Here is a 28000-nt window from a genome sequence, read left to right on the forward strand (position 1 = left end):
ATGCAATTTGCAGAATTTATTTCTAATGATTATTATTCAGTGTACACTGCCATTAATTAAAAAAATCAATATCAAATCAACAAACGAGTGAAAAATAAATAAATCTGTATGACACTATAAAAATATTTTAATTGAAGCCTGCCCATGTGGCAAAACATTGCATGAAAGGTAAAGTTTCTATAAATGCAAAAAATATTTAATATACATTCATTATACTACAATATTTAAATTTTTGATTTCCTAGCCCAAGTGTTCATAGTTTTAGGATATTTTAATTTTTTAAAATCCCATGCATGACCACATTACTATTTCACAATAAATTTTTATTTAAAAAGTCAGTGATGTATATTATTCTCAATATAAAATACACGATTAATCTATTGGGCATGTGCATAGTCAACCAAGCATGATCGCTAATTACAGACATGCTGAAAACGCTTTGTGTTTTATATAATTTTTTTAGTGAAGTATGTCAAATGATGACTGTAAATTCTTAAAACTCTTGTCGGTCCTGTGGACAGACCAAGTCCAATTTTCTACCGATCCAGACAAATTTTCCCGGTCATGACCGATCGGACCGGCAGTTTCAGCATGTCTGTAATTAACAGAACATAATATATGTACTTTCTTAAAAAAGATCACACAATTTACTGTCAACTTCTTTATAATGTCACTCACAAAATTCAAACAGTCCTACGCACATTTAGCAAATCTAATTAATTTATTATCATAAAATGTACATTGCCTCTAACAAAGGTGACCCAATTTAGGTGTTCTGTTTGTTCTTTGGATGCTAGAACATAAATGTACACAAAAGGCCTTGGAATTTGCAGCATCAGGATTTAACAAATGTAGATTCACTAAAAACTTGCATGGACTCAGTAAACTGACATCAGCAATGAACAAGTACAACATATCTAGGAATGTTAAGAAGTGCAAAGAAACTCCAGGAGCTATGGATGCTCACCTGGTATGATGTACAGTTGACTTGAATGAAGAAAGGAAGATTGTACTTGAATGATGTTTCTACTATTAAAACAGCAGAATGCATATCATCAATAGCTGTTTGGCTGGCAAATAACATACGTGCAACTTTAATTACTAGTAGTTAAAACTAGAAAGAGGACAAAATTTAATAAATGTAAAATTAGATACTCTACTCGTACTCGTACAGTACTCATATACAGCAGCAATCTGAGTTTATTATATAAATTTTTTCTGAACTTCACCTCAATATTCAATAAGTGATACACATAAAAACACACCCTTATTAATAAAATCCAATAATTCTAAAATATGAAATTGTGTCACCAAATAGAACTGCTCATTATTATGATACTTATGAATAACTTGGACATGAAAACAAATATAAAAATGTCTTGCTCATCATCCTTCTACATTCATGTAGACATCTTTACCAATAATTTGGCTTGCAAATCATTTTTTTTTTTTGCATACCTAAACAATCAACACAAGTAAATTTACAATTACAACTGTGCTATATTAACTATCAGCATGCAATTCTAAACGTTCTCTTTCACTAACATCAACTTCAGGACTATTTTTTCTTAAGTCTAAGTGATCTCCTTGGTTCTGGTTGAAGAGGACCTTTAATACTTGCATGTGATCCATAACCCTCATCTGCCACCATGACAGTAAGAAGCAAGAGTGGTATGACAAAGAATGGCAGATAGATACTAATCAAAGTCAATCTTTCCATCATAGTGCTGGGTCCTGGATACTTTGACTGGCTGAAATCATGCATTGCAATGTGGTACAAGATGGCAACCAATGTAGTTACAACATGTGCAGAATAAATGATGGCTGGCATCCTTACCCATCCACAATTTCCTGTAAAAAATTTAAAAACATACCAGCAATAAAGTAACTCATAACTACTGGCACAGCAATATCCACTAGTTCCTTATAATTACAAAAGGAATAAGTGTCCTAACAATATGTAAGCAGTATGACAACAAGTCAAAAATGTGAAAAACATTCCACTTAGAAAACCACAATTTGCACAAAAGTACAAAATACTACAAAGAAAGAAACAAGGCAGCAAAGCTGTCAAATGTACAGACAAAAAGCAGAAAATAACAATGCACAAAATAGGCTACTGTCAATTCTAATGCAAAAGTACATTATGCTTAACTGCAAATTCAACATCAAATTTTAATTATGCTCAACAGGTTATACCAATGTTAGTAAAATGTGTAACAAGCATAAGGCTTCAGGCCCGTGGGGGTTCAAGTTCACACTTTGAAAATGCCAGAATGAGAAAAATGAAAATTTCACACACAATTGCATAAATTCAATAATAAATGATAACCCAACTGAGCTGGTTTTCTAATTTGAACTGCATGCTAATCCTAAAAATCATACTTGTAAGTTAAAAATAATATTACTGTGCTAAATTCCTGGAATGAAACCAGTGTCCCCTGTAAGTTACTAGCAAGTGAGTAATACAGCTAGATTTCCAATGGCAATCACACATCTCACTTAATCATACACCACTTGATAAATTCAATACATAAGCAAAAAGTAAAGTATATGTACCTTTATAAAATGCATAGGCTGCTGCAAAAAAGAAAGGCAACTGCAGGAACTGTTCACACATACAAAATGCCTGGTACCATGCAGGAGGCTCGAGCATCATGGGGTCTTTCATGGTCTTCCCATACCAAGACACAGCATCTTTCACCTAAGTTAAATTCATAGATAGAAAGTTAAGTCAATCAGCTGGATAGTGTGAATTTTGTGACAGAGTTGAGGGTACAAATGCCTCTGTCTGCAATGTCCACCTATTGCAGAGTGTAAGACCTTTGTCAACCTTAGCATATGCTTATATGTATTTATCTGCAGATCCAGCAATTCAAGAAATATCTATGGCGGTACTTCTTTTAATATTTTTAATACTAACTTCAGTGCTAGACTACAAAAAAAAAAAAAAAAAAAAAAAAAAAAAAAAAATCAGTTTTTAGTTCAATGTGAGTTAACGGGGGCGTCTCGATAGTCCGAAGGTTCATTGGTCCGAAGGTTCATTGGTCCGAAAAATGGTAACATTTTCATCGATTTTTTTTAATCAAGGGTTCATTGGTCCGAAGGTTCTATAGTGAACATTCGGACCAATGAACCTTCGGACTATTGAACCTTCGGACTATCGCTACGGCCCCGAGTTAACATGGGCCTTACTTATAGTAACTTATAGTAACTGGCTCGCGCTGCCAGTAATTACGCCATGGGACATTCAGGGCACAGACCGTGATCACAAGATATACCGCGAATAGAAAATAGATTTTTAGAAAATAGACTTTCCATGTGAACGAAGCCTTAGACTGTCCCTTTATTTAAATTTTTGTCAGAAATTTAACCTATTTATGTGAACTACTTTTCTGCCCCATTCATGTACAGCATAGAAAGCTAGCAGAAAAACTGTTCAACTTTCATTTTTGGGTAATATTAAGCAATGTCTTTTTGTAATTCTCTTATAGTTATACTATTTGAAACTATATACTGGCATTTGGTTGGTTATTATGGCAAAAATTGACTTCATATGCACCTTTTAAAGTTAATTTTGGTGTGTTAAAGCATTTTTAACGGGTCTTGTGTTTTTTAAATCTATTATCAGTTTTAAATAATGAACATTACAGTTTTGAGTTGACAGTTGAGTGAAATGTCAACTATTGAAAGTTTGACGTAAATATTCTGTTTATTTAGTGAGTTACTTCTAGTATTCGTAAATCACCAAGTAAAAAAGGGGAGGAGGCATCCTGCCATTAAAACAGGAGGATATTATAAAAACCACTTTCCATGCCACACAAAGCAAAGAGCTGTCTGTTGTCAACATTGTTACTATTTCAATGTACGTCCTGCTAAGTAAGGCATGATAGTTTGTTACTCAAGTGTCACGCCACGGAACGGTCAAAGTGCGGAAAAGCCTCGATCATAAAAATATGTATACAGAAATTCTGCAAGCTGTAGTTAACTTACAAATGTTGGGTACATCCATCCAGGATATACAGCTTGTGAATCAAACAATATTCCAATTGGGATGTGGACAACAAAATAAAGGAAAAATATCCACTCCAAAACACGCGGCATTTTGGTAGCAACTCTCTAAAAAAAGGAGTATATTACAGTCAAGACGAGCCAGTGTTATTTTCCAAGAGGCGAATCACTTTTGCCCTCAAAATCATAGATCTAACGTCTTTTTCATCTGTACAATATTAATTGAGTGTTATAGAATGTAATTCGTCAACGGGTTTTGATTTAAAAAGTTAAGGTATTTCTTTCACCATTTAATTATCTGTGATTGAAACTGTCCCAAAGCAATATTTTTGTCATTATAACTTTCAAAGCACTTTGCAAAGCTGTGTCTTTCCAAATCAAGACCTTAAAATGATAAAACTGCAAATGAAAGTAGATATTGTTGATTTTTCACTGTGACGGTTAATGTTTCAACCTAAATTATCTTTCAAATTTAGTAGAAAGCTTAAAATCCAAGTGTAGGGATGATTGGTAGAAAATACCCTTTTTATTTTTATTTATTTATTTATTTATTTATTTATTTATTTATTTTTTGAAGAAGAAGAATGTGGTTTGTCTGGAAAATCATGGATAGGATAATGTTATTATTTTAAAAATTAATTAATTTTTATTAATTGCTAAATCAAGATATAAGTACAATGTTAAGCTGTCAAAGAGTTCGCTTTTCTTTGCTTTTCACCCAAAATTGTAATGAGCTGTATGTCAATTCTAAGAATCTTTCTTATAAGTTAAAAAAAATAACACAATTTTCTTTTCATAATGTTTGTGGTGGCAGCTAGTGCACAAAGTAGGTTTTTGTCAATTTTGATGCAATATAATGTAATGATTAATGGTATAATTACCACGGATTTTTAATTATCTACTACAATGAATATGGACCTTTAAAAAATTTGATGACCATTCAAGACTGTGGGAGTTTTAAGTAAATGCCAATATGTGAAAAAAGAAAATTTCACAAAAATGTATAACTTCCAGAAAAAAAGTCAATTAGACTGGTTTTTCATTTGAAGCTGTATTTTAGTCCTTTGTTTCTTTCCTGTAAGTTTGAGAAAAGTGACATGCTCTTCCCTTAATGGTCACTCTGGCAGCAGAATAGGCCAAAATAGGGTTTTCTTCAATTTTGATGCAATATTATGTAATGCTTAACAGCAAAATCACCACCAATCTTTTTTGCACTGCAGGTAGCATAGCTATTTAGAAAATGTGACTAGCAAAGGCCTTCAGGCCCATGGAACTTCAAAGACCCCATTCCCAGAGATTAGATTGATCCAAACTAGATCGACCTAACTCCCTGGGGGTTCACGCTAATAGCTGTTAGCCGAGGGGGCACGAAAGTTAATTACCCCCTTACAGCTTGTAGTAGGCCGGATGGACATTTAAGCCGGATTATCTGACAGTAATCTAGTGAGACTCCCCACGGGGATAGATCGATCTAAATGTCTGGGAATACGCCCAAAGTCACACCTTGAAAATGCCAAAATGTACACAAAAGATAACTGTACTGGAATGAGCTTATTTCCATTTTTAAGCATTTTTTAAAACAAAAAATGCAATTATTAACTTACTGTCATTTTTATATGATCAACTAACGGATATTGTTGAGAAGAGAAAAAATATCACTACACATTTTTAAATGCCAATTTGCTCCATTCTGAGATTCTGAACATAGTGAACGATTGAATCTGACAAACTGAAATGATATGAGTTTATTTTAATTTTTGACACTTTATTACACAATACACAATAACAGGTTTACCATCACTTTTATATAATCAACTAAAAATATTGTTAAGATGCAAAAAATGTCAACAGTATGATAAGGTTTATTTGGGTTCAAAGCTGAGGGACTGTGAAAGTATTCTATTCACACTTATTTGAATGAAGTCGAAAAAAAAAAAAAAGATGTGTTGGCATTCATTAGGTGTGTGTGAAAGTTATCTTCCAGAGTTTCTCAATGGAAAGTAAAAGAGATACACGTGAAAAAATGTTATTTTGACTAGCAATTTGTAATAAATATCTGATTGAAATTGAATAAAGCAACCTTTTTGATTTTGGAACTGAGACGGCAGTTCTGTTGTTACTGACACCGACATCTCTCGCTGATAACTTTTAATTGTAACTGTTAAAAGGAAAGATCCCGGAAAAAATGAAAAAATTTACACCAAGAGAAACAAGAAGTTTTACGGCTGCAAACAGAAAAACTGAAAGAGACAGCTTAAAAGACAAACTAAGATCAATCAGTGGGGATGTTGGTGCGTCAGTAGAAGAAACTGTTAATATAAGTCCACAGCTGCCATGGGCAACAGCAACTTCAATGACAGAAACTTTGCCTTAGCCAACCTACACAAGTATGCTGCAGTCGACCAAACATTCCTTACCGCAAGCCAGCAGTCAAGAGCCCACAGTTCCCATGAGTGATCAGGCTACCGCCATGAATCCAAACGGACAACAAATGCCTATGAATCCTAACACTAAGCAATCACCAGGGCCTTCCCGTAGTCAGGACACCACCACATTGTCCAGTGAGCTTCAAACTCCAGTGAGTGCAAGAAATCCAGAACTAACAAAGACACAAGGTCCCCAAGTTCCAGATTTTTTTTACAAGAACTCCACTACCTACATCTAGAGCAACAGACAGGAATCACGTTTCTTTTCCAGTGACTTCTATAAGCCAACAAACAAGCCAACAAACTAGTGGAGAGCAAGTAAACACTTCTGTTATTATTACTGTACCACAACATATAAGTCCACTTCCTTTCCTAGGAGAAGATAATGAAAATGGAAAAGACTGGCTGGATAATGACATTCAATATTGTAACTTATTGCAATATTCAAATGAACAAAAAGTAGCTCTTTTTCAATTTTTCATGTCCGGTAAGGCCAAGCAATGGTTTCTATCTTTAGAGGCCAATGTAAAAAATAGTTTTGATTCTATAGTAACACAATTCAAACAGAGATATGGTGAAAATAGTCTATCTACCAGAGCCAAAATGGTTCATTTATTTTCTTTAAAGCAAGGTAGTGAAAATGTACAAGACTATATAGCAACAATGATAAATCTAGGGAAAGATACAAATCTTCCTGAGGAACATCTCAAAATGGCCATCATAAATGGTCTAGATATTGGAATTAGAACAACAGTGGTGCAGCAAAATCCAAGATCAATCAATGATTTGATAAAATATTCAGTTTTAGCAGAAAGTGCTGTCAAGGAAAATAACTCAGCTACCGTAAGTGCACTTGAGCACAGCAATGAGAGCAACGTGTTCGGAACAAACAGGTAGACGTGGCGCTTAAGTTGCAGAACGAGCGTGCTGCATGATTTTGAGTCCAGACCGCATGTTGATGTTTGCGATTACTGTACGAGCGCTAATGCAGTGATGCATCCAGGGAGCGGCATCAGGGCATTGCCCCCTTTTCCTAATGAATGCCCCCAATTTTAGGAAACAGTGCGCAAAAAATGCCCCAGATTTGAACTAATGAGCGCATTTTCAGCAAATAATTTGCGCTCAAAAGTTTCTAGAGCAATCTCCGTATCGCCAATCTAAGGGGAAATGCTCCTGCAGCGAGAGGGATTTCCAGGTAATGGTTTTTCCAATACGTCATCAATAGCTATTTATAGCACTTATCTGATTTAATTGCTTGGTTAATTATTACTTAATCATGGTCATCACAGCGACCTCTGTATCACGTGTTAAAAAACAATGGCTGCCAAAAAAAAAAACGATTCTCGATTTCTTCTCAAAGAAAACCATCTATAAGCCGAGTCTGTCGAGTCGGAAGAACCGATGGACTTGGAAAAGGACACTTCGCCCGATTCCTGAGACTGTCTCGCTGAACGAAGGATCGGAGAATGTGGAAACTGCACAGGAACCACGGAAAGAAAAACCATAAGAGGAAAGCAGGTCAAAGCCTGCGGTGGATCGGGAAAACAGCAAAAATATTTCGTTCGTGAGTTCGTGAAAAACCAATCGTCCATGGGTGGTATTAAATGAGAAAAATTAAATGTTGTGCAAATACTGTGTTGAAACTGGAAAATCCAATTCATTTACGCAAGGAAATACAAACTACAGAACCTCTACATTGGATCGGCATTGCGAATTGCCGGGCCACAAACAGGCCATCCAGGACTTGCGCCAGCACGATAATATGAACACTTTGTGTAATAAAAATTTGGACAAAAAATCTGAAGTGCTTATAAAAGCTTTTAAAGCTGTGTATTTCATGGCCAAAGAAGGCATCGCCTCTTCAAAATATGGGGCTTTTATGGATTTTATGGAATCGGTGGGTGTTGACATTGGAGCATTTAACATTGGTGAAAATGCAACTTATTCATCTCGGACTACTGCTGAAGAAATACAGGTAAAATTGTACATGTTCTGCATTATAAGCAATTTTATGTTCTGTCATAGATATAGATCTATATCATAATATTATTTTCTACATGTGTAATTTAGTCTATAAATAATATAGATCTAGTTTATAAAATTTAAAGGGTAACTTTAGCTTATAAATGGAGAGCAATTTGTTCCCAAAGTGATTTTGAAGGATGACTGTTCTATTTTAGGAGGGAAGCCTACTTAATTGGATGGGATGTGTTTTGATAAAGAGAGCAGAGTAACAGATAGAGGGAGATTTTTTGAAAATTTTGAAATTCAACCCTTTTTATTTCTTATTGAAACCCTATCAAGTGACCACTTAAAATAATCGTCTCATTTAATCGAGTTTTGATAAGAAATAAAGAAGTTTGGGGCATAAACGTTCAGTTTCACTCCTATCTGTTGCTCAGAGAGAAGCTGCTCCAGTGTGGCTTGTCTTGTGACCTAGTTTTCCGTTGAAGAATCCATTGCAACTCATGTGTTATCGTTGGTCTTAATGTTTTAATACAATTTTCAAGTCTTTATCAGCGTGTTTCTTATTCTGTTGCTGAGACGTTTACACTTTACTGGCGTGGTGGCAGCAGTGGCGAAGCAAAAGACCCACAAACCAACAATGAGGGTGTTACATGGCAAAAAAAAAAATCAAGAGCCTCTCCTCTCCGTGGCTTCCAAGATGATGACGCAGAGGTTCCAAACAGCCGCACAGCACAACAAAAAGTTACTCAACTAGAACTGATGCTTGGGCAAAAAGCAAACTTTTGCCCCATTATATCTAGAAACACGATAGTGAAAAATTCAACATCTTTACCTAATATTTGGCAGGCTATTCGTCTCCATTATGGTTTTCAGTCATCGGGTGCACACTTCCTTGATCTCGCAAGCATCAAATTAGAGCATAATGAAAAACCAGAAGACTTATATCAGCAATTACTTGCCTTCATTGATGATAGCCTATTGCAGGCAGGCGGCGAAATTTCATATCACGGTGAAAAACCTACTGAAGATGAGGCAACTTCACTCAAGGTTTAGCCATGTATTCGACCCACACTATAAGGGATACAATGGAACATCAAGTCCCTTTAAGGCCATTGTAAACATGGGAACCGAACTGCCACCACAACGAAAAGGGCAGATTCCCCAATATGCTAGGGATAAGTTGGATGAACTACAGAGTAAATTTGATGACCTTGAAGCTCTCGACGTCTTTGCCAGACCGGAGGACGTTGGTGTCGTGGTGGAATATCTGAACCCTTCCTTTCTTGTGAGAAAACCCAATGGCGGCTTCAGATTAGTTACAGCATTCGCTGAGGTAGGGCGATATTGCAAACCACAACCTTCCGTTTTGCCAGATGTCAATTCAACACTGTAAACCATAGCGCGCTGGAAGTTCATCGTTGTGTCAGACCTAACTAGTGCATTTTACCAAATTCCCCTCTCAAAGGAGTCCATGAAGTACTGTGGTGTTGCGACTCCTTTCCGTGGTGTTAGAGTATATACCCGATGTGCCACGGGGATGCCTGGATCAGAAACAGCATTGGAAGAGCTCATGTGGAGTGTGTTGGGTGAGCTAATCCAGGAGGGCATAGTCACTAAATTAGCTGATGATCTTTATTGCGGTGGCGACACACCTGCACAATTGTACAACAACTGGAAGCGTGTCTTGGAGGCCCTTAGCTCTAATGGCCTAAATCTTGCAGCTGCAAAAACCATTGTTGCTCCGAGACAAACTGTTGTCTTAGGATGGGTTTGGTCCAGTGGAAGTACACATGCAAGTCCTCACCGCATTTCTGCATTATCAAATTGCCCCCCGCCTGAGACAGTCAGTGGAATGAGATCATTTATTGGCGCATTCATAGTCTTAGCCAGAGTAATACCCAATATGCTGCTCAAATACTCGATCCACTAGAGCAATCCACTGTAGGTCTCCAGTCCAAGGACAAGATTAAGTGGAGTGAAAACTTGCAAGACGCCTTTGCTGCAGCACAAATGTCATTGTCCTCCAACAAGTCAATCTTACTACCACGACCAGAGGACCAGCTATGGATTGTGACATATTTGAAAAGTACATTTGAACCCGTTTTCAGAAACATATATTACTATTTTGATAAATCTGCAAATAGGGCTGCAGAACTGAAAGAACTTCAGAAAGTATTTGATGGACCTCAACTTAAAATGAAGGAAGTTCATGATATAAGGTGGCTTGCCTTTTATGAAGCACTGAATGCTGTATTTCACAGCTGGAAAGCACTAGTGAAGTACTTTCAGGCCAATCAGAAAACCAAACAGTCCCATGATTTGCTTTCCAAGATTACGGACTACAGGTTTGTGACATTGTTATACATCATGATGGACATTATTTCACAGTTATCGCAAGTTAGTTTGTTGCTTCAGAAGTCTGAGCTAGACATAACTGCTATGGGTCCAGCTCTGGACCAAAATAAAGTCGGTGAAAGATGAGAAATCCTACTATCAGAAGCAATTAGAAGAACATTTAAAAATTACAAAGAGTGGTAGTGTCACTTTCTATGGGGTTGAACTTCTTATTTCAAGGAGCACATTTAAAAAAGCAAAGGATGACACAAGGAAGATAAGAGATGAATTCATCAGTTCCTTGCAGACCCAAATGTCCAAAAGATTTCCAAAAGACTGAACCAAGGCAGCATCAGCTTTTAGTGTACTGGGGGTCAGAAACCTTACATTTCTATCAGCTGAAGAACTTGAATCTCATGGAGATGACAAAATCAAGATTCTGTGTGACCACTTTGGTGTGGAACAGAAGATAGGAGATAAATCAAGTCCTGCTATTGTGGATCCAGCCAAAGTGTTGGTAGAATGGGGTCTTGCCAAGACCGTTATTAAGCAGGAAATGTATCCAAGGGACAAACTTTCAAATTTATGGCAATTAGTTCATCAGCATCATGCAGAGACATTCCCCAATCTTCTTAAGCTTGCTGTTATCTGTCTAGTAATGCCATACCAAACAGCTGACTGTGAGAGAGGCTTCAGTGCCCAGAATCATACAAAAACTGTAAGTAAGAATCGCCTGCAACAGGACAGTCTTAATAGGCTCATGCTTATTAAGATTGAGGGTCCACCAGCAAGGGAGTTCAATTTTTAAGATGCACTGAAGAAATGGAAGGGAAAGAAGGAAAGAAGACTTTTCAGACAATAGACTGATGATTGTGTAGTGCTTGATGAAACTTTGCAGTCATTATAAGACAATTCTACAAGTATGTGTGCCCATTGGACCAGACTTAATTTAGGAAAACTCAAACCTGTTTGTGAAGCCAAACATTCATCATAATTACGTCTAAGTGATCATGTGTTTGACAAACTTTGCTTATCAGCATACAAGTACTAAAATAACTGAGGTGACATTGCACATTAAACCATCAAAATGGTTTCTGAATTTTGTGAAATCCCTATCACAGCTTCACCATGCACAAAACAAAAATCAGGATACTGACAGTGGAAGTAAGTTTTCATATTAAACTTTATTTAACCATATGTTTATTCAAATGCATATCTTGATTTCTAGCTCTTTCCATTTTGAGAGAAGCTTGGACCTAAATATAATCATTTGAATAATAGATGGTTTGATACATGTTCTAAGCCAATTAACTCTTAATAACTCAGAAGCTTGCACTTGGTTTTCAGCTCCTTCCAAACTGGAAGGAGCTGGGAACCATTTGCAAGCTTATGAGTGATTAAGAATGAATGGCTTAAACATAAACAAAATGACCATTTAACCATACTTTTTAACTTCTCATGCCCCCTTTTTGCCAGATTAGGGGGGCATATGCCCCATATTTTGGAAATCCTGGATGCATCACTATAATGCAAAGTGGGTTCCAGGGGTTATCACTGAGAAAACCGGACCAGTGCATATCGAGTACAGGTAGGAAATGGTACTTGGCATAGGCATGTTGATCAAATACATGATTCAGTGGCACAAAATAAGGAAATGCACTCTCAAAATGTGCCCCAGTCGGTGAGGGAATATAGTTATTCAGGGGGTCAGACTCATAAATTGTGTTTCCACAGTGTAGTTTTAAGTAGAGATATGTGATTTAAAATGATTATCATAGTCAGCTGAATTTATATTAAATCTTGTTTGTTTTATGAGAAGTATTTTGTTTTCTTATAGTAATGTTTCAAACGGCCCAAAAAAACGAGGCCCCATTGTATTGGAGAGAACATAATGTATACTGTATGTGATCGTATGATCACATACAGTATACATTACTGTATACTGTATGTGATCATACGATCACATACAGTATACTGTATACTGTATGTGATCGTATGATCATCAATTTGTTTGTGTATATATATATAAATTTGTTGGCAACAGTTGTGATTTGTGGCACCTCACATTTCAGCGGGGAGGATGCGGAGATGTACCAGGGATGTACCGGTGTATCTTAGGGACTATATTGTGTGGCACGTTACACTGCGCCCCTGCACATTGATATGTACTTTTGATATGACCAATAAAGTCAGTTCCAACAAATGCATTGAATGATGTACACGAGTTATTGCCAGACACTCAGACAACATACATAACGGCAATGTATTGGTTACATGTCGATATGTCCCTGCACCGATACTCCCCCCCCCCACCGGTATATCCCCGCACCAATACTTCTTCGCACCGATACTCCCCTACAATTAAAGATACACTGAGGGGGAGTATCAGTGTGGGGAAGTATCAGTGCGGGGGAGTATCGGTGTGGGGATGTACCGGTGCAGGGATCTATCAGTGTGGGGTCGTACATGTATCGATGCGCATCATATAAAAAAATTACTAAGGGGGATTATCGGTGCGGGGGAGTAACGGTGCGGGGGAGTATCGACATGACCCCAATGTATTCTGAGTTGTCGTCCTGAGGAGACTGAGGAGTCAATAACGGACTATATTATTCATGCTGAAAACGTCGCGGCTGCACTGGATAATGCCAGAGAGACTGTAAGTGATGCCTTACTAATTGCAATGATTTTGAAAGGACTTCCAATTGAACATAAAGCACTCTCTGAAGTGTTAGCACAGGGAGAGATAGAACTAGACTTCACCCAATTTAAAGCACCCGCATACGGTGAGCAATTGGCGCACGCCACTTTTCTCATCGTCTGCAGGGGTATTTTGATGAGATTTTTGCCTCTTGCGCAGCTGAGCAAAATATCTTGCATGTTTGATATTTTTGGCCTCTCGAGGCAAATGGCACCGATTGCTCAAGACATGCCAACAATGCGCATGTGCTGGTAGATGGAAACAAAGAACAAGGCAGCAAAGCTGTCAAATGTACAGACAAAAAGCAGACAATAACAATGCACAAAATAGGCTACTGTCAATTCTAATGCAAAAGTACGTTATGCTTAACTGCAAATTCAACATCAAATTTTAATTATGCTCAACAGGTAATACCAATGTAAGTAAAATGTGTAACAAGCGTAAGGCTTCAGGCCCATGGGAGTTCAAGTTCACACTTTGAAAATGCCAGAATGAGAAAAATGAAAATTTCACACAAAACTGCTTAAATTCAATAAATAATGATAACCCAATTGAGCTGGCTTTCTTCTTTGAACTGCATGCCAATCCTAAAAATCATACTTGTAAGTTGAAAATAATAATAAGTAACACAGTTTTCTTTTCATAATGTTTGTAGTAGCAGTGCAAAAAGATTTTTGTCAATTTTGATGTAACATTACATAATAAATTACAGAAAAATTATCACTAATTTTTGATTATTGACTATAAATAGCATGGACATGTAGAAAATTTGATTACCATTTGGCTTCATGTCCATGGGAGCTTCGAGTCATGTTGAATATGCCAACATGATAAAAATGAATATTTCACTAAAATGTATAACTTCCAGAAAAAGAAGCCAATTAGACTGCTTTTCCAACACAGGCTGCATTTTAGTCCCATGTTTCTTTCCTGCAAGTTTGAGAACAGTAAGTGACATGGTTTTACTTAAATAGTCATCATGGGAGCAGTGCCCAAAATAGGGGTTTCTTCAAATTTTGATGCAATATTGCATAATGCTTAACAGCATAATGACCATCAATTTTTAATTATAAAATATTAGTATCATGGATATTCAGAAAATGTGACTAGCAAAGGTCTTCAGGCCCATGGAACTTCAAAGTCACACCTTGAAAATGCAAAAATGTAAACAAGACAGCACTATTCTGAAATGGGTTTATTTCCATTTTTAACACTTTTTTAACATAAAATTAACAGTTTACTGCCATTTTTATATGATCAACTACGAAAATTGATGAGATGTGAAAAATATCAATAGAACAGTGTCAAATGTCCAATTTCCTCCATTCTGAGTTTCTGAACATAGTGAATGATTGAATCTTACAAACTGCAATGATATGAGTTTATTTCCATTTTTGACACCTTATTACACAATACACGATTACAAGTTTACCATCATTTTTAAGTAATCAACTAACAATGTTGTAAAGATGCAGGAAATGTCAAACAAACACTTTTACGTATCTTATTAATTAAATAATGAGACTGTTAACATGCCTAATAATTGAATCTGAGGAAATGTGAAAAAACAGCATAACTTATAAAATAATGGTCCGATTATGCTGATTTTCGAACTTGACCTGCATTTTAGTAAGATTGATTACTCCTGTGAGTTTCATGATAACAGGCCTATGGGTTTTCCTTGAAATGTGTTAACAGTGTTGCATATATGCTGAGAAAAAACAGCATAACTACTAAAATAGTGGCCCGATCATGCCGATTTTCGAACTTGATCTGCGTTTTAGTAAGATTGATTACTCCTGTGAGTTTCATGACAACAGGCCTATCAGTTTTCCTTGAAATGTGTTAACAGTGTTGCATATATGCTGAAAAGTGAAAAAACAGCATAAATTCTACAATAATGGCCCGATCATGCTGATTTTCGAACTTGACCTGTGTTTTATGAATATTCATCAGCTCTGTAAATATAAAGCCAAAAAGTAAAACTGTCTTCCACTTATGGTGTTAACGCTGAAAGTGCACGGCGACGGCGACGGCGACATGATCGGCGACGACAGACGCAGGTGATGGCAATATGTACAGACACATCTGTGTCTGTACATAAAAATAAAGATTGCATAGTGAAAATGAGACGAGACCATGCAAGTAAGGACCTGAATGACATTACTAGAAAGTGCAGAAGCTTAGAGAATTTTGTCAGGATGAAGTCTGCTGTATTAAACTTTTTTGAGATGACGTTGGAGATCACGTTACCCTATGTAACCCAGGAAAAAAGATGCCATCTTGACAGAAACAGAAAAAAATGCAGACTAGAATACTCACTGATTATCTCTCAAATATTGGAATTTTCTGTGATGTCATGGTTTAGGGTGGAAGTAGGTTGACGCAGGCAGCTTGGAATTTCTAGTAAATCTGGCAAGCTAAGTTGACATCATCCTTTAAAAGTGCACGTTCTGTCGATAAATTTACTTAGCAGCTATAGCAGTGAATTAACAGTCGGTACAAGATGGCACAATCAGCAATCACTAAATTTTTGAGGGGCACTAGCCCAACTGTCAACTTTCAAGATGGACGATAGTCAGACGATGACCAGTCAAGTCCTATACGTCATATGGTACATGTACCAAGCTAGGTAGGCCAAACAGAAACAGAAAAATTGCAGGCTAGAATACTCACTGATTATCTTTCAAATATTCACTAAAAATTTTTATCAGAGAATCCAGACATAAATGTGTCGTTTGCACAGTTTTGTAAAATGAGACCCAAACACATTAGGCTGACAAATTTGTTGTCAAGAAATACCTGTCTCTACACTATACACCAAAACATGGCATTAAAACTAAAAGCTGTGTGAAATGTTGGTGTTAACATTTCTCCCAAATCCTGAGGTTGACAGAAAAACTACAACTCTGGAGGAATTAAAAAAAAAACTGGGGGACATATCAAATATAATGACAGGTTATGATAGCAAAGGATAGAAAAAGATGGAGAGAAGAAAATGAGGATTGTGAAAGTGGAAGTTACCAGAACAGCTTTTATTTAATAGATGACATCTTCCTATGAATTGTTTCTTGCTCACTGGCAAAACAGTTTAGCATGAAATAAATGTGCAACTTTTAGCTTTTGTGTGTTACTAAAGCATCCTGGTGCCAAAATATGACCTAGAAATACATTTATTTCATCAATTCTATATTGATCAAAATGTCTTTGAAAATTTGTTCAGTATACTGGAAATGTCCTTGAAAAGTACTGGGGAAAAATTATATGAAACCTGTGCAAACCATGTGTTGAGTGAAGTTCAGCAGTTATATCTTGATACAGGAACAGTCTGCACAGGCTCAGAAGAAGCCTGGTAACTGAATTTAGAGATCAGTGGGGAAAATGTCACATTTAATATTGACTCTTGCGCAGACACTACAGTGATAAGTGAGAAGTCTTATAACAGCAGAAAACCAGTGTCACGTTGCATAGTCCAGGTTGAAAATTGAATAGTATGGACACGTTTGATGCTGTCACTCAACTAAAAGGGAAGATGTACAGATTCGTGTGTGTTGTCAAAAGGACAATATCCTTGGTAGGAGTACTGCAAGCACCATGGGACTGACTGTAAAGGTTGATAATGTAAAAGCTTATGTATCTGGATCAACAGGTCACCTCGACTGTATACCAGTGCGAATCACTGACGGAAAATACCCAGCCATACTATTTGTCTATAGCACATATTCCCTTTCTGCTTATGGGAAAAGTTAAAGAGAAACTACATATTTTAGAGCAGGAAGGACTCATCAGTTCACCCTTATGGTGTTAATAAATAAGAAAAATGACAATGTCAGAATTTCCCTTCATTTTAAAAAACTTAATGAATCAGTCATGTGTGAGAACTTTCTGCTGCCAAACTTAGATGACAATCTTCCCAGCAAATTAACCTCGTTTTCATATAACATACAAAACTAACAACTTCACACCGATGCAAATAAGGCAGAGAGACGTGTATTTGGGCAAACTAACAGTCAGCGAATCAAAGACCCTTCTGAATTTTTGGACATTTTTTTCAGTGATGAGGCAAATTTCCAGCTTAATTGTTACATGAACAAACTGAATACGCACTTCTGGGCTCAGCCTCAAAAGCATCAGTATAGCACACTTAGTGTGGAGAAAGTGACTAAAGCATGTTTTGTCATAATAACATTAACAAATAGGGATGACTAAAGTTGGTATGTAAAGACACGCCATATAACAATCTTGAATGGCTGACATATGTCCAGGTGAACCTGAATCCTGTGCCAGGGCCAGAACAAACTGGAAGTTCCTCATCTGACAAGCAAGAAGTACTTTTGAGAATAACAGGTCCCAGCACTTGGCTGCTGCAAGGGACTGATGTCATAGGGTCCCTTCCTCCTCAACTCACCAATTGAGATAACTGTAGAGGTGTGTGTGCTTCTAGTTTCAGACTGTGGAGCCACTTTCGTTGTCACTGCTAATTTTAACAGAAAAGTCATTGTCTGCTTCTGATGGAAAACATACTACTGCTTCTCTAAACTTGATTACTATACTGGTAAATCTTATTGAATGTCAGTATAATGATACATGATTACAGCAGAATTGCTAATCTTACTGGAAATATCTTCATGATGGCAGTAAGATGTCAGAGCATTGACTTGGTCCATTTTTCAGAGAAAACTCCTAAACTTTCATCTTCATCTTGTGGTGACAAGCCAATGGAATCAATCTTGAAGCAACCAATAGACAAGGTACCCAAGAAACTGTAGGACAAGCTACTCTGAGCACTACACTACTGGTACATGTGAATGTTAGGTACAAGTGTGGCAAAGATTTGGGACATTCTGCCTTTGCTTTATTTCTTGCTTTAAGCAAAATAATCTCTATGCATTTTTCAGTCTTTGTGACCTTCGTGGAGATTGCTTATATGCACCTTCAGCTTCTACATGTAATCCATAATCTTCATCCTGTACCATGACAGTTAGAAGTAAGAGTGGTACAACAAAGAATGGCAGATAGGCCCAACTCAGAGTCAATCTTTCCATCATAGTGCTGGGCCCTGGATACTTTGACTGGCTGAAATCATGCATTGCAATGTGGTACAAGATGGCAATCACTGCTGTTATAGTATGTGCAGAATAAATGATGGCTGGCATTCTTATCCATCTACAGTTACCTGTAACAATGAAATGATTCTTGCAATAAAGCAATTTGAAATGAAGTCTTTGTTTCCATAAAATAAATATAATATAGAAATAAATTTGGTCAATTAAATAGTAGTTTCATCAACTAAAACACAAAAGTGTGATATATTATCAAATTGTCTCATTGCTGTGGATAAACAGCTGTCAGATAATGGTGGAGATCAAAGTTTGTATCATTTCATATACAACAATCACTTAATATACAGCATTAGTGCACATGGCAGTTATCGCTAGTCATTAAAGGATATTGAACAAAGTACAATACCCCAGAAAATTGTCAAAAATAAAACCTTAACCTACTAACAACCATAACTTGCACCATGGAATTTTTACCAACAGAGCTTACCAAAAGCTTATTTTCTAAGCAATTATCATAAAACTGTTTATAAATTCTACTTTGTATCACCTTTATAAAATGCATAGGCAGCTGCGAATGACAATGGTGTATGCAGGAACTGTTCACAGAAGAAAATTGCCTGGTACCATGGTGGAGGATCCAAATACATGTTGTCTTTTATGCCATTGCCATACCATGAGTGCAATCTTCTTAACTACAAATATCATCAAAAGATTTTTTTTTCAATCTGAAAAGTGCAAATTTCTAGAACGTTAAAATAAGGACATCTCCACCTTAGCGCAAACACGTCTATGAAAACTTTCATTGATTTACAACCTCAAAATAAAGTCCAGGGTATTAATGAAAAAATAAAAGTCTAAATAAAAAATATCTAATTCTAGAATGAATGACAATAATTTACATTTTTGTGATTTCTTCAGGACTTTCACTTTATTAAAGCATATTCAACAGAGCTTTGATTATTGGGATGAAAAAGAGAGACTCCTTGTAAAAGTGACTATAAGACATTAAATATTTAGCAATATGCAACCTGCAACTGGCCCTGAGTTTACAAGGCTTGGGTACTGACTAAAGTTAAGAGAGAAGCTTCAAATAAGTGATGGATAAAAGCATAGGCTGCATGTCTTGTTTATTTATTTATTAAAGTAATGACAACAGGCAGCTTTACAGTAGGTGCTAATTGTTTTTTCAAACCGCAAAAAAAGTGTCCTGCATGCTGTTTCTAAACCACTGAGTAGGAAACTTATCTTTGTCAACATAGGACTAAGCGCAGCTGATACTGCCACACGGGCAATGTTTTGACAATCTAAGAATGGTTGAAAGTGAAAAATGTTAATTTTTAAATTGAATTTTATTCATTTTTCTTTTCTTTCTTTCCTTTTTTGTGTGGGGAGACCTCCCGAGTAGATTTGACCTGATTTTAGCCAGTTTATAACAGGTGTATGATTTTACAACAGTCAAACTGGTAGACAGACAGATGAAGTTAAGGAAAGTGGGAAAACTGGTTGGCTTCACAGTAATGTGCGTGTTGAGGAGATGAGATGTAAAATAAAAATTTGAGAGCTGCCGCACTGCAGCTGGTTCAGCAACCTGTTTTCATTTCCAACTTTTTGAGGCCTTTGCTTTCATGCATTAGCTCAGCCAGTACATATCGGAATCGTCAATAGGAGTGCTAACGCATGGATTTTCGTGCCACTCTACTCACAATAGGAGAATGTGTAAGGGGAGACAACTTAATTGGCTGTCAGTCCAAAAATGGTCTTACTCGTGGTTTAAGATCATGCAAGACTATATGTGATCTTAAATTGCACTTTAAGACCAAATCATGCCCACTAGCGTAAGTAATTAATATCGTTGAGCCAACTTAACAAACAGTTGCAATTTTGGCTACTTTATTTGGGCTATGACTCCTGTTGGTTTAGCTTATCTGCTTTACTTACAGACTGTGGGTAAAGCCAGCTGGGAAAGACGATCTGTGAGTCCATAATTATAACGATTGGAATGTTGATTAAAAAGTAAGTGAAGAACATCCACTCTAAAACACGACGCATGTTGCAAAAATAATGTGTGAAGTGAAAAGATTATTTTTTCTACTTCCAAATAGTAAAGAACCCTGGAAGGTGAAAGTCAAGACGAGCTGGTGCAGACTGCGGAGGTAAAGTTACGTTAATGTCAATATTAAACTCCACTGGCTCATTTTTGTATGATCTGTTCAATTTAAAAGAAAGTTTTTCGTTTTTCCTTTTGTAATAAAATGAGGAAATTATATCATAAAACATGAATAAATCAAGAACAAAGGGGGAAATTCCGAGAAAATCCCGATAGCAGGCCACAAGGACCGTGACATGGAACGCACAGATTTCTCTGTCTACACAACATGAATTCATATTGATTTGCCGAATTTTTTTGTCTTATCAACACTTTCAGGTATTGTCTATACTATTGAATCGTACGGGGGATTATTAACTACTTTTAATTCATACAAAATATAATTTGCCGTTAGGCGGCGTGATATGTTCTTTAGTTTAGTGAAAACCCTATTTTATTAATATGGAGGATTGAAATCACGCTGTCAAGAATGTAAAGGTTTGTTCGTTTACTGGAGCATATTTCAGATTTTAACATGTTATATGTAAAGGAGGTTTCTATATTTTTCTTTAATATGCGTGTCAAGTTACGTGTGATCTCTAAAGATATAGGAAATAGGTGTGGTCTTCCAGTACCATCATGTGTTCATCATCAACTCAAGATGGCCGGCCACCACACTGCCGTCTGCATGTTTAGATGTAGAAGTAGTACAGTGTAAATGCTGTAGAATCTCACAGATTTATGCTTGACCTCATTGGACTTTCGATGATAGACGGAAAATATAAGATATTTTATTGAATATGTTTGGTCATTTGTGACTTCACTGGCAATGTCTTTCATTCGAACAGCAATTTAGGGACACCCAATTATAAGTTCTCGTCAGCAAACCAAATGCAGGTGTATCTCTCTTCAGGCAAGTCCCTTGACATGCCATGTTTGGATTATGCTATAAGCATGCAGTTATGTCTTCCTTACCATGCCTAACTTGGTGAATGAGAAAAAAATATGTATTGCACCCTTTTAATGTGTTAGATATTGTATCCTAACAGTATTAATTCCTCCTTAAAAGTGTTCAAAGATCAAAAGCAGTCTTTTTTTCAAATCCAATTTTTGGATTTTCCTTTTAACATGCAGTTGTCTTTCTTACCTTGCTTTACTTGACCTCATGGTATACTGCACATCATTGTGTTAGATGTTGTTAGATTGAAAAAAAATATATTATGGCACAGTATAAATATTGCTGTAGAATCAGTTCACATTGTTGGTTAGATAAGGTGCTTGTTTGTTTTTTCATTTATTCAATTTTTTAAAATTTTCTTGTCCACTTAATCAATTTAACAAAACCTTTGGATATGCCATCAATAAAAATGTCATTTCTGCTCTTTGTTTTTGAAGATGGCTAGTACAGATCCTGATAAAGCAGAGAAGGCTGCTAATAGTCGCCTCAAATCGTACAAAAATGTAGGCCTTGATTCTCAAGAATTACGAAGAAGAAGAGAAGAAGAAGGAGTTCAACTTAGAAAACAAAAAAGAGAAGAACAGGTATGAAAACAACTTCGAGAATCTTTTGGTATAGAATGGTATTCTATACCTTGTCTTCGGTATGTTCTATCCTTTTTACTGTCTCTTTATATATAAGAAGTAAGATTATGACATGGTTTGACTATCAAGGTCCAAAGCCAAAACGGGAAGAGGGCATGCTTTGTGAACAAATTGAGACTTTAAGTGTTATACCAGAAGTACATGATGAAATATCAGTAATGACCTCTTTTAAAATGTTAACCAAGACAATAACTGATGCTTCAGTGACCCACCTCTGTATGAAGAGGTTATTGAACATCTGTTGAACTTAATGAATAAAGATAGATTTGTTTCAGTCACATATATTGTGGATTTTTTCCAGTTATTCAAAAGGCGTAATGTGTCTGTTCATGAGGACAATGAAGATGATGTTGGTGATATACAAGATCCAATGGTCAGCTCATCTCTTGTGGTAAGAGCATAGCTTGTTTTATGCTTAAATGACTTACAAAGAACTATTGAAAACAGTTTAGGCCACTTAATTGGTATTGGTGTATTTTAAACTAATCCAATAATTTGTTTTTCACTTTCCTTATATTGGTTAAAATTAATCACAAAGTGAATGACATTGAAGAAACTTAAATTGCTATTATTCAGCTCTTTTTTCTTCCTTATCGTCAATTTTTTTTTCTGCATACTTTCCGTAGGGGATGACTTGTGTGTTTTATTATTGATAAGCTGTCATAATAAATATCTAATGTAGGGTGGCATCACACAAGATATGGTACAGGCTTTGTATAGTGAAAGTGTAGAACAACAGCTGCAAGCAACTCAGAAATTTAGAAGACTATTGTCTAGAGGTAAATTTAGCATCATTAAAGAAAACAAACCAAATCCATCTTTGAAACTAGTGAATTTTACTTAATGTGTTGGTTTTTCAGTTTATATATTGAATTGATTTACATGAAGTATGTTTTGTAATGTATTACTATTTACATGTAGTATGTTTTGTAATATAGAATTGTGAATTGTTATTGGGAATGAATTGCATACCTTGTGAAATGCCTTTTAAAAATATATTTTAGAGCCTAATCCACCTATAGATGAAGTAATACAAACAGGAATTGTGCCACGTTTTGTGGAATTTCTTAGAAATGATACCAATTTTACACTACAGGTATGTTAGATTTTAAACTGATTGATGGTAAATTTAGTTAAATGCATTGGCTTTTGAAAGATATACACATATGTTCAAGTGGACAAATGTGTATTTGTAGCAACACAATCGGAGTGAAATGCAACTTTTATCTTTTTAACTGGTGATTAAGGAAGAAGAATATATGTGTGCTTACATGATAGCAGTTTTACAGTTGATGAAGTTTATAGAAAAGTGTTCTATGGACAAAATATTTTTGTTATTCAGTTTGAAGCAGCTTGGGCACTGACAAATATTGCATCAGGGACATCATTTCAAACGAGAGTTGTGATTGAAGCTGGTGCAGTACCTATTTTTATCAGATTACTTGCATCTGAGTTTGAGGATGTCCAAGAACAGGTAAAACGATAGTACTGTTTATTGTGCAGAGTGAAACTTAAAGCAAAAAACATGCCTTTGTATTATGTTTTGCTAAGGTACATGTATATAACATGGGGAATACAGTTTTGAGAGATTTTATGCTGCCTAAACAATGAAATGTTTACTCCATTTTTTGTCTCTGGGGAACAAACATTGTTTTATGTGGTAAGTTATATTAAATTGTTTCAAGTTCAATTCCCTGATATAGATGTTATGGGTAACCATATGATGGATTAATATTGGATTGGTAGTATATGTGTAACTTTATCTTTTAGGCTGTATGGGCTTTAGGAAATATTGCAGGAGACAGCCCAGAATGTAGGGACTATGTTTTAAATGAAAGTATTTTAGTCCCTCTTTTACAGTAAGTAAATATCCATATTTTGTTGTTTGAATTAAGAATTTGGATATCTGGTAGTCTGATCAAATGCTTATCAAATGTTGTTTAGTAAGGTAAATTGAATTATTGATTTTAAAAAAGTTTCACTTTGATAGGAAACCAGCTTTTATAGTAGTCAGTTGGTTTATATTATTAACTGAAAGTTTTCTGAGGACATGATTACATTTTTCTTCATAAGTGTTAATTGTTACATGGTGTATGTATTTCAGGTTGTTGAGTAAATCCACCCGTCTAACAATGACAAGAAATGCTGTATGGTGCTTATCCAATCTCTGCCGTGGCAAAAATCCTCCTCCTGAATTTACAAAAGTATGTGTGCTTATAGATATTATCTGGTTTAATGTTCTATTATAGTAAATGTCATTGAAAACCTGGGTATCCACTTCATATATTGAAGTTTCTGTTCAAAGTATCTAGCAAGTTTTGATTTTATCCACTATTGGCTTCAAGGCTATAAATGGAACAATTTGAAACTCTAAATCATTTTGACTGTTTTAAATGACCATAATACTTTTGTCTTACCATGTTTTTAACATCAATTAGGAACCAGTACAAACCTGTCAATTTCTTCCCAGGTTTCCCCTGCATTACCAGTGTTAGCCAGGCTTTTGTTTCACAATGATGCTGATGTGTTAGCAGATGCCTGTTGGGCCCTGTCTTACCTATCAGATGGGCCAAATGAGAAAATTCAAGCTGTTATAGATTCTGGGGTTTGCAGGCGGTTGGTGGAACTTTTAATGTAAGTTTTGGTATTTAATCTGTTGTATGAAATTAAAAAAATAAATGCACAATTCACTCAGTTTTCAATATAGAATAAAACTTAACGCCATTTAATATTTATTGTGTTTTGGTCATAGGGTGGGAAATTGACAAGCAATTTCAACATTGCTGTCAGTTTAAAAATCTGAGCAAGTAAAAAGGCAGCTAATCAGACATCTTCATTTCAGGCATAACCAACAGAGTGTGGTTTCTGCAGGACTGAGAGCTGTAGGCAATATTGTAACAGGAGATGATGTGCAAACACAGGTAGAGTGGACAAGGTCTCAGTTGTGCTAAATATATTTGTCCAAATATATGCTAGTTACCGTTTAAGTTTTTCAGTTTAAAGAACTATAATGTGTGAAGTGCTGTGATAGTAGTAGTAGAAATGTTGATTGTGTAATTAATTATTTTTTTAATCAAGGTTTCTCTCATTCCAGATAATTTTAAATTGTTCAGCATTGCCCTGTTTATTACATTTGCTTGGCAGTTCAAAAGAATCTATTCGCAAAGAAGCATGCTGGACAATCTCCAACATTACTGCTGGGAATAGAGCACAGATACAGGCAAGTTTCGTTGATGTTTAGCATTGATTGAAATGTTTCAAGTTCAATTTCCCATTCTGCTAAGTTAAACATAAGAACTTCAAAAATGGACTGCACATGCTTGTTTGATTTTCTTCTATTTAAACAATTTGTGATTAAGTTGTCATTGAAATCTCATGTAAGGTGGAATAGAAGCATATAAACATTTACGTGTCTATTGTTTTTGTTTTCAGGCAGTTATTGATGCCAATATCTTCCCAGTTCTGATAGAAATACTGGGCAAGGCTGAATTTAAGACAAGGAAAGAAGCAGCATGGGCCATCACGAATGCCACATCAGGAGGAACACCAGAACAAATAAAGTACAAACTTTAGGCTGTTTAACAAAACAGTCTCTACAAAACTGATTAATTACAAAAGTTAATAATTCACATGCTTTTAATTTTGTTATTGGAAAATCACCATTAAAATGATGCCTTTCAAACATACTCACTGATTTAACCCAGTATCAGGGATTTTTTTATGCTTAAAAAGAATTGTAATCAAATAACAAGTATTTTTTCCACTTTATAACGGGTACTGTTTAACTTTCCACATTATATATAACTTGAATTTAGTGTATCAGTCTGTTGATTATAACTTTTTATTTCCCAATATTACTTGCAATGATTGCTGTTTTAAGATAAAAATGACCATGTTTGGCTTCAGGTTCTTAGTGCAGTCTGGTTGTATTCCGCCACTGTGTGATTTGTTGACAGTCATGGATGTGAAGATAGTACAAGTAGCACTAAATGGTTTGGAAAATATCCTCAAACTTGGAGAGCAGTATGCCAAACAGCTGGGAGGGGCTAATCCCTATGCCGTGATGATTGAGGAATGTTATGGTATGGAAAAACATTATACGCAACATTGTTTTCATAGTAAAATAAGTGGAGATTATAGAATTGCATATTCATGATGTACAGAATTGGAAATTATGGATTTCAAAACCCAGGAGAAATATATTTTGTAACTGAAAGATATTTGTGGTTAATGTGGCGATGCAGTGTTAATTAGAATACGCCTATTTTTTGCCTTTTGTTCCAGGTTTAGACAAGATCGAGTTTCTCCAGAGTCATGAAAATCAAGAAGTTTACCAAAAGGCTTTTGAGATAATAGAAAAATACTTCGGCACTGAAGAAGAAGATAAAACTTTAGCCCCACAAGTTGATGAAAATGCTCAACAGTTTCAGTTCAATGGAGGACAAAATGCACCCCAGGGTGGCTTTGAATTTTGAGGATTTAACATGCTTTCTCCTGTTCAGATTTGAGGATGCTGTGCTACTAGTCAAGTCTGGCTGTCCTTTTAAGTCTTTTAAAAAGTTTTTCCAAATTTAAAAGGCACATTTGTACTCTGAGATATGGGGCATAATGCTGCTAGCTGTTGTCTGGTTAGAGAATATGAAACGGTGTCACTTCTGAAGATTATTAAGTAAACATTGTTTGAAATATTGCCATCATCTAAGTTGTAAACAGCATAGAAAAAAATATTTATTTTGTTGGTCTTTCTGTAAAATTGAAGTGTAATATAAATATTATACTGAATAAGTCGCTTCGCTTTATTGTTAACAGTGGCCAAGTCAAGACTGATGAGGTCTAATACTGATGAAGAAATTTGCTTTATCGCTGTAGGTAACTTTCCAGTTTATCTATTCTTGGAAACACCACTGACATCGAGTCTGATATAAGCTTAAAATGTTAAGTTGTTCTGATGTTGCTCCACAGATTGTCTATTTTGTTTCATAAAAAACTCCCAATTGTTTGTGTTGGCTGGTTTCCTGCCAAAATCTCAAACATCTTGTGTGTGCATTCAACTTGAGCATAGTGGTGGCAACAATCAAAAATTGCCACTTTAAGCTTCCAAATGTAGTGGCAGTACAGGTAAAATGAAATGACATATTTACGCATGTGAAAATACTTAGTATTGCATATTGCTGTCAAGGTTAAATGATCAAGCTTATAGTTAACACTCAGTTGTGCTTTACTTCATGGGCTTGGGGTGGGGAATGCAGCTGGAGTCATTCCATGAAAAATTGTCATTTGAGACTAATGGGTTATTTTGTGTAATATGTTCACAATTTTGACTTGCTCCACTATTTTCACAGTTTTAGTAGCCTCTAATATAAAAAGAAATCAATAGTAATCAAAAGGAGGCATAAAACACAAAATATGTGAATCACAGATATGACCCAGATGTTCAGTTTTTTATGGTATGACCCACTGATGTGATAAAAGAATTGTTAATGAGTGCATGCAACCAAGTTATCAGGCTGTTTGTTTTCAAGTAGTGGAGGATGTGGCTTTAAATGCCTTCCTTTTACAGGATATCAGAAATTTGGATACAAGGTACAGATTCTACTATTATTACCCTTTGTGACACATTCATGTCAAACAATGCCAAACAACTGAAATTGAGAACTCACCGAATGTAACATGTACATAAACACACTTGCTTACATTCATGTACATAAAAACTTTTGTACAGAAATCAAAGCCACACGATATTGATCAACTACAAGGTTAAATATTGTGTAAAACTTGGCTCTTTTCCAATAAAAATTAAAGAACATTT

General features: G+C 35.8%; 2 protein-coding genes across 6 annotated transcripts; one reads left to right on the forward strand and one right to left on the reverse strand.

The window, feature by feature from the left end:
* Position 1: 1 nt before the first annotated feature.
* Positions 2-20592, reverse strand: LOC106178093 (sigma intracellular receptor 2). Of its 3 annotated transcripts, none has more exons than XM_013561124.2 (3): positions 20442-20575; positions 2560-2704; positions 2-1851 (listed from the first exon to the last, which is right to left on the reverse strand). In XM_013561124.2, exons 1-3 carry the CDS (start codon positions 20550-20552, stop codon positions 1559-1561), a joined length of 549 nt encoding a protein of 182 aa, XP_013416578.2. In that variant the 5' UTR covers positions 20553-20575; the 3' UTR covers positions 2-1558. The 3 variants fall into 3 exon arrangements, with proteins under 3 accessions (XP_013416578.2, XP_013416577.2, XP_013416579.1); XM_013561123.2 differs by lacking the exon at positions 20442-20575 and adding an exon at positions 3994-4151; XM_013561125.2 differs by lacking the exons at positions 2-1851; positions 2560-2704 and adding exons at positions 16120-18616; positions 19051-19195 and having other exon boundaries at positions 20442-20592.
* LOC106178092 (importin subunit alpha-7) lies at positions 20505-27997 on the forward strand. Of its 3 annotated transcripts, none has more exons than XM_086994894.1 (14): positions 20505-20656; positions 21985-22131; positions 22493-22582; positions 22874-22970; positions 23196-23287; positions 23534-23665; positions 23962-24050; positions 24296-24395; positions 24662-24825; positions 25034-25112; positions 25286-25415; positions 25628-25751; positions 26098-26273; positions 26476-27997. In XM_086994894.1, exons 2-14 carry the CDS (start codon positions 21985-21987, stop codon positions 26664-26666), a joined length of 1611 nt encoding a protein of 536 aa, XP_086851020.1. In that variant the 5' UTR covers positions 20505-20656; the 3' UTR covers positions 26667-27997. The 3 variants fall into 3 exon arrangements, with proteins under 3 accessions (XP_086851020.1, XP_086851027.1, XP_086851012.1); XM_086994901.1 differs by lacking the exon at positions 20505-20656 and adding an exon at positions 20771-20928; XM_086994886.1 differs by lacking the exon at positions 20505-20656 and adding an exon at positions 20996-21087.
* The last annotated feature ends 3 nt before the right edge of the window (positions 27998-28000 follow it).

Source organism: Lingula anatina, chromosome 1 (assembly GCF_051362555.1).
Source record: "Lingula anatina isolate TDL-2025a chromosome 1, LinAna3.0, whole genome shotgun sequence".
Taxonomy (NCBI): domain Eukaryota; kingdom Metazoa; phylum Brachiopoda; class Lingulata; order Lingulida; family Lingulidae; genus Lingula; species Lingula anatina.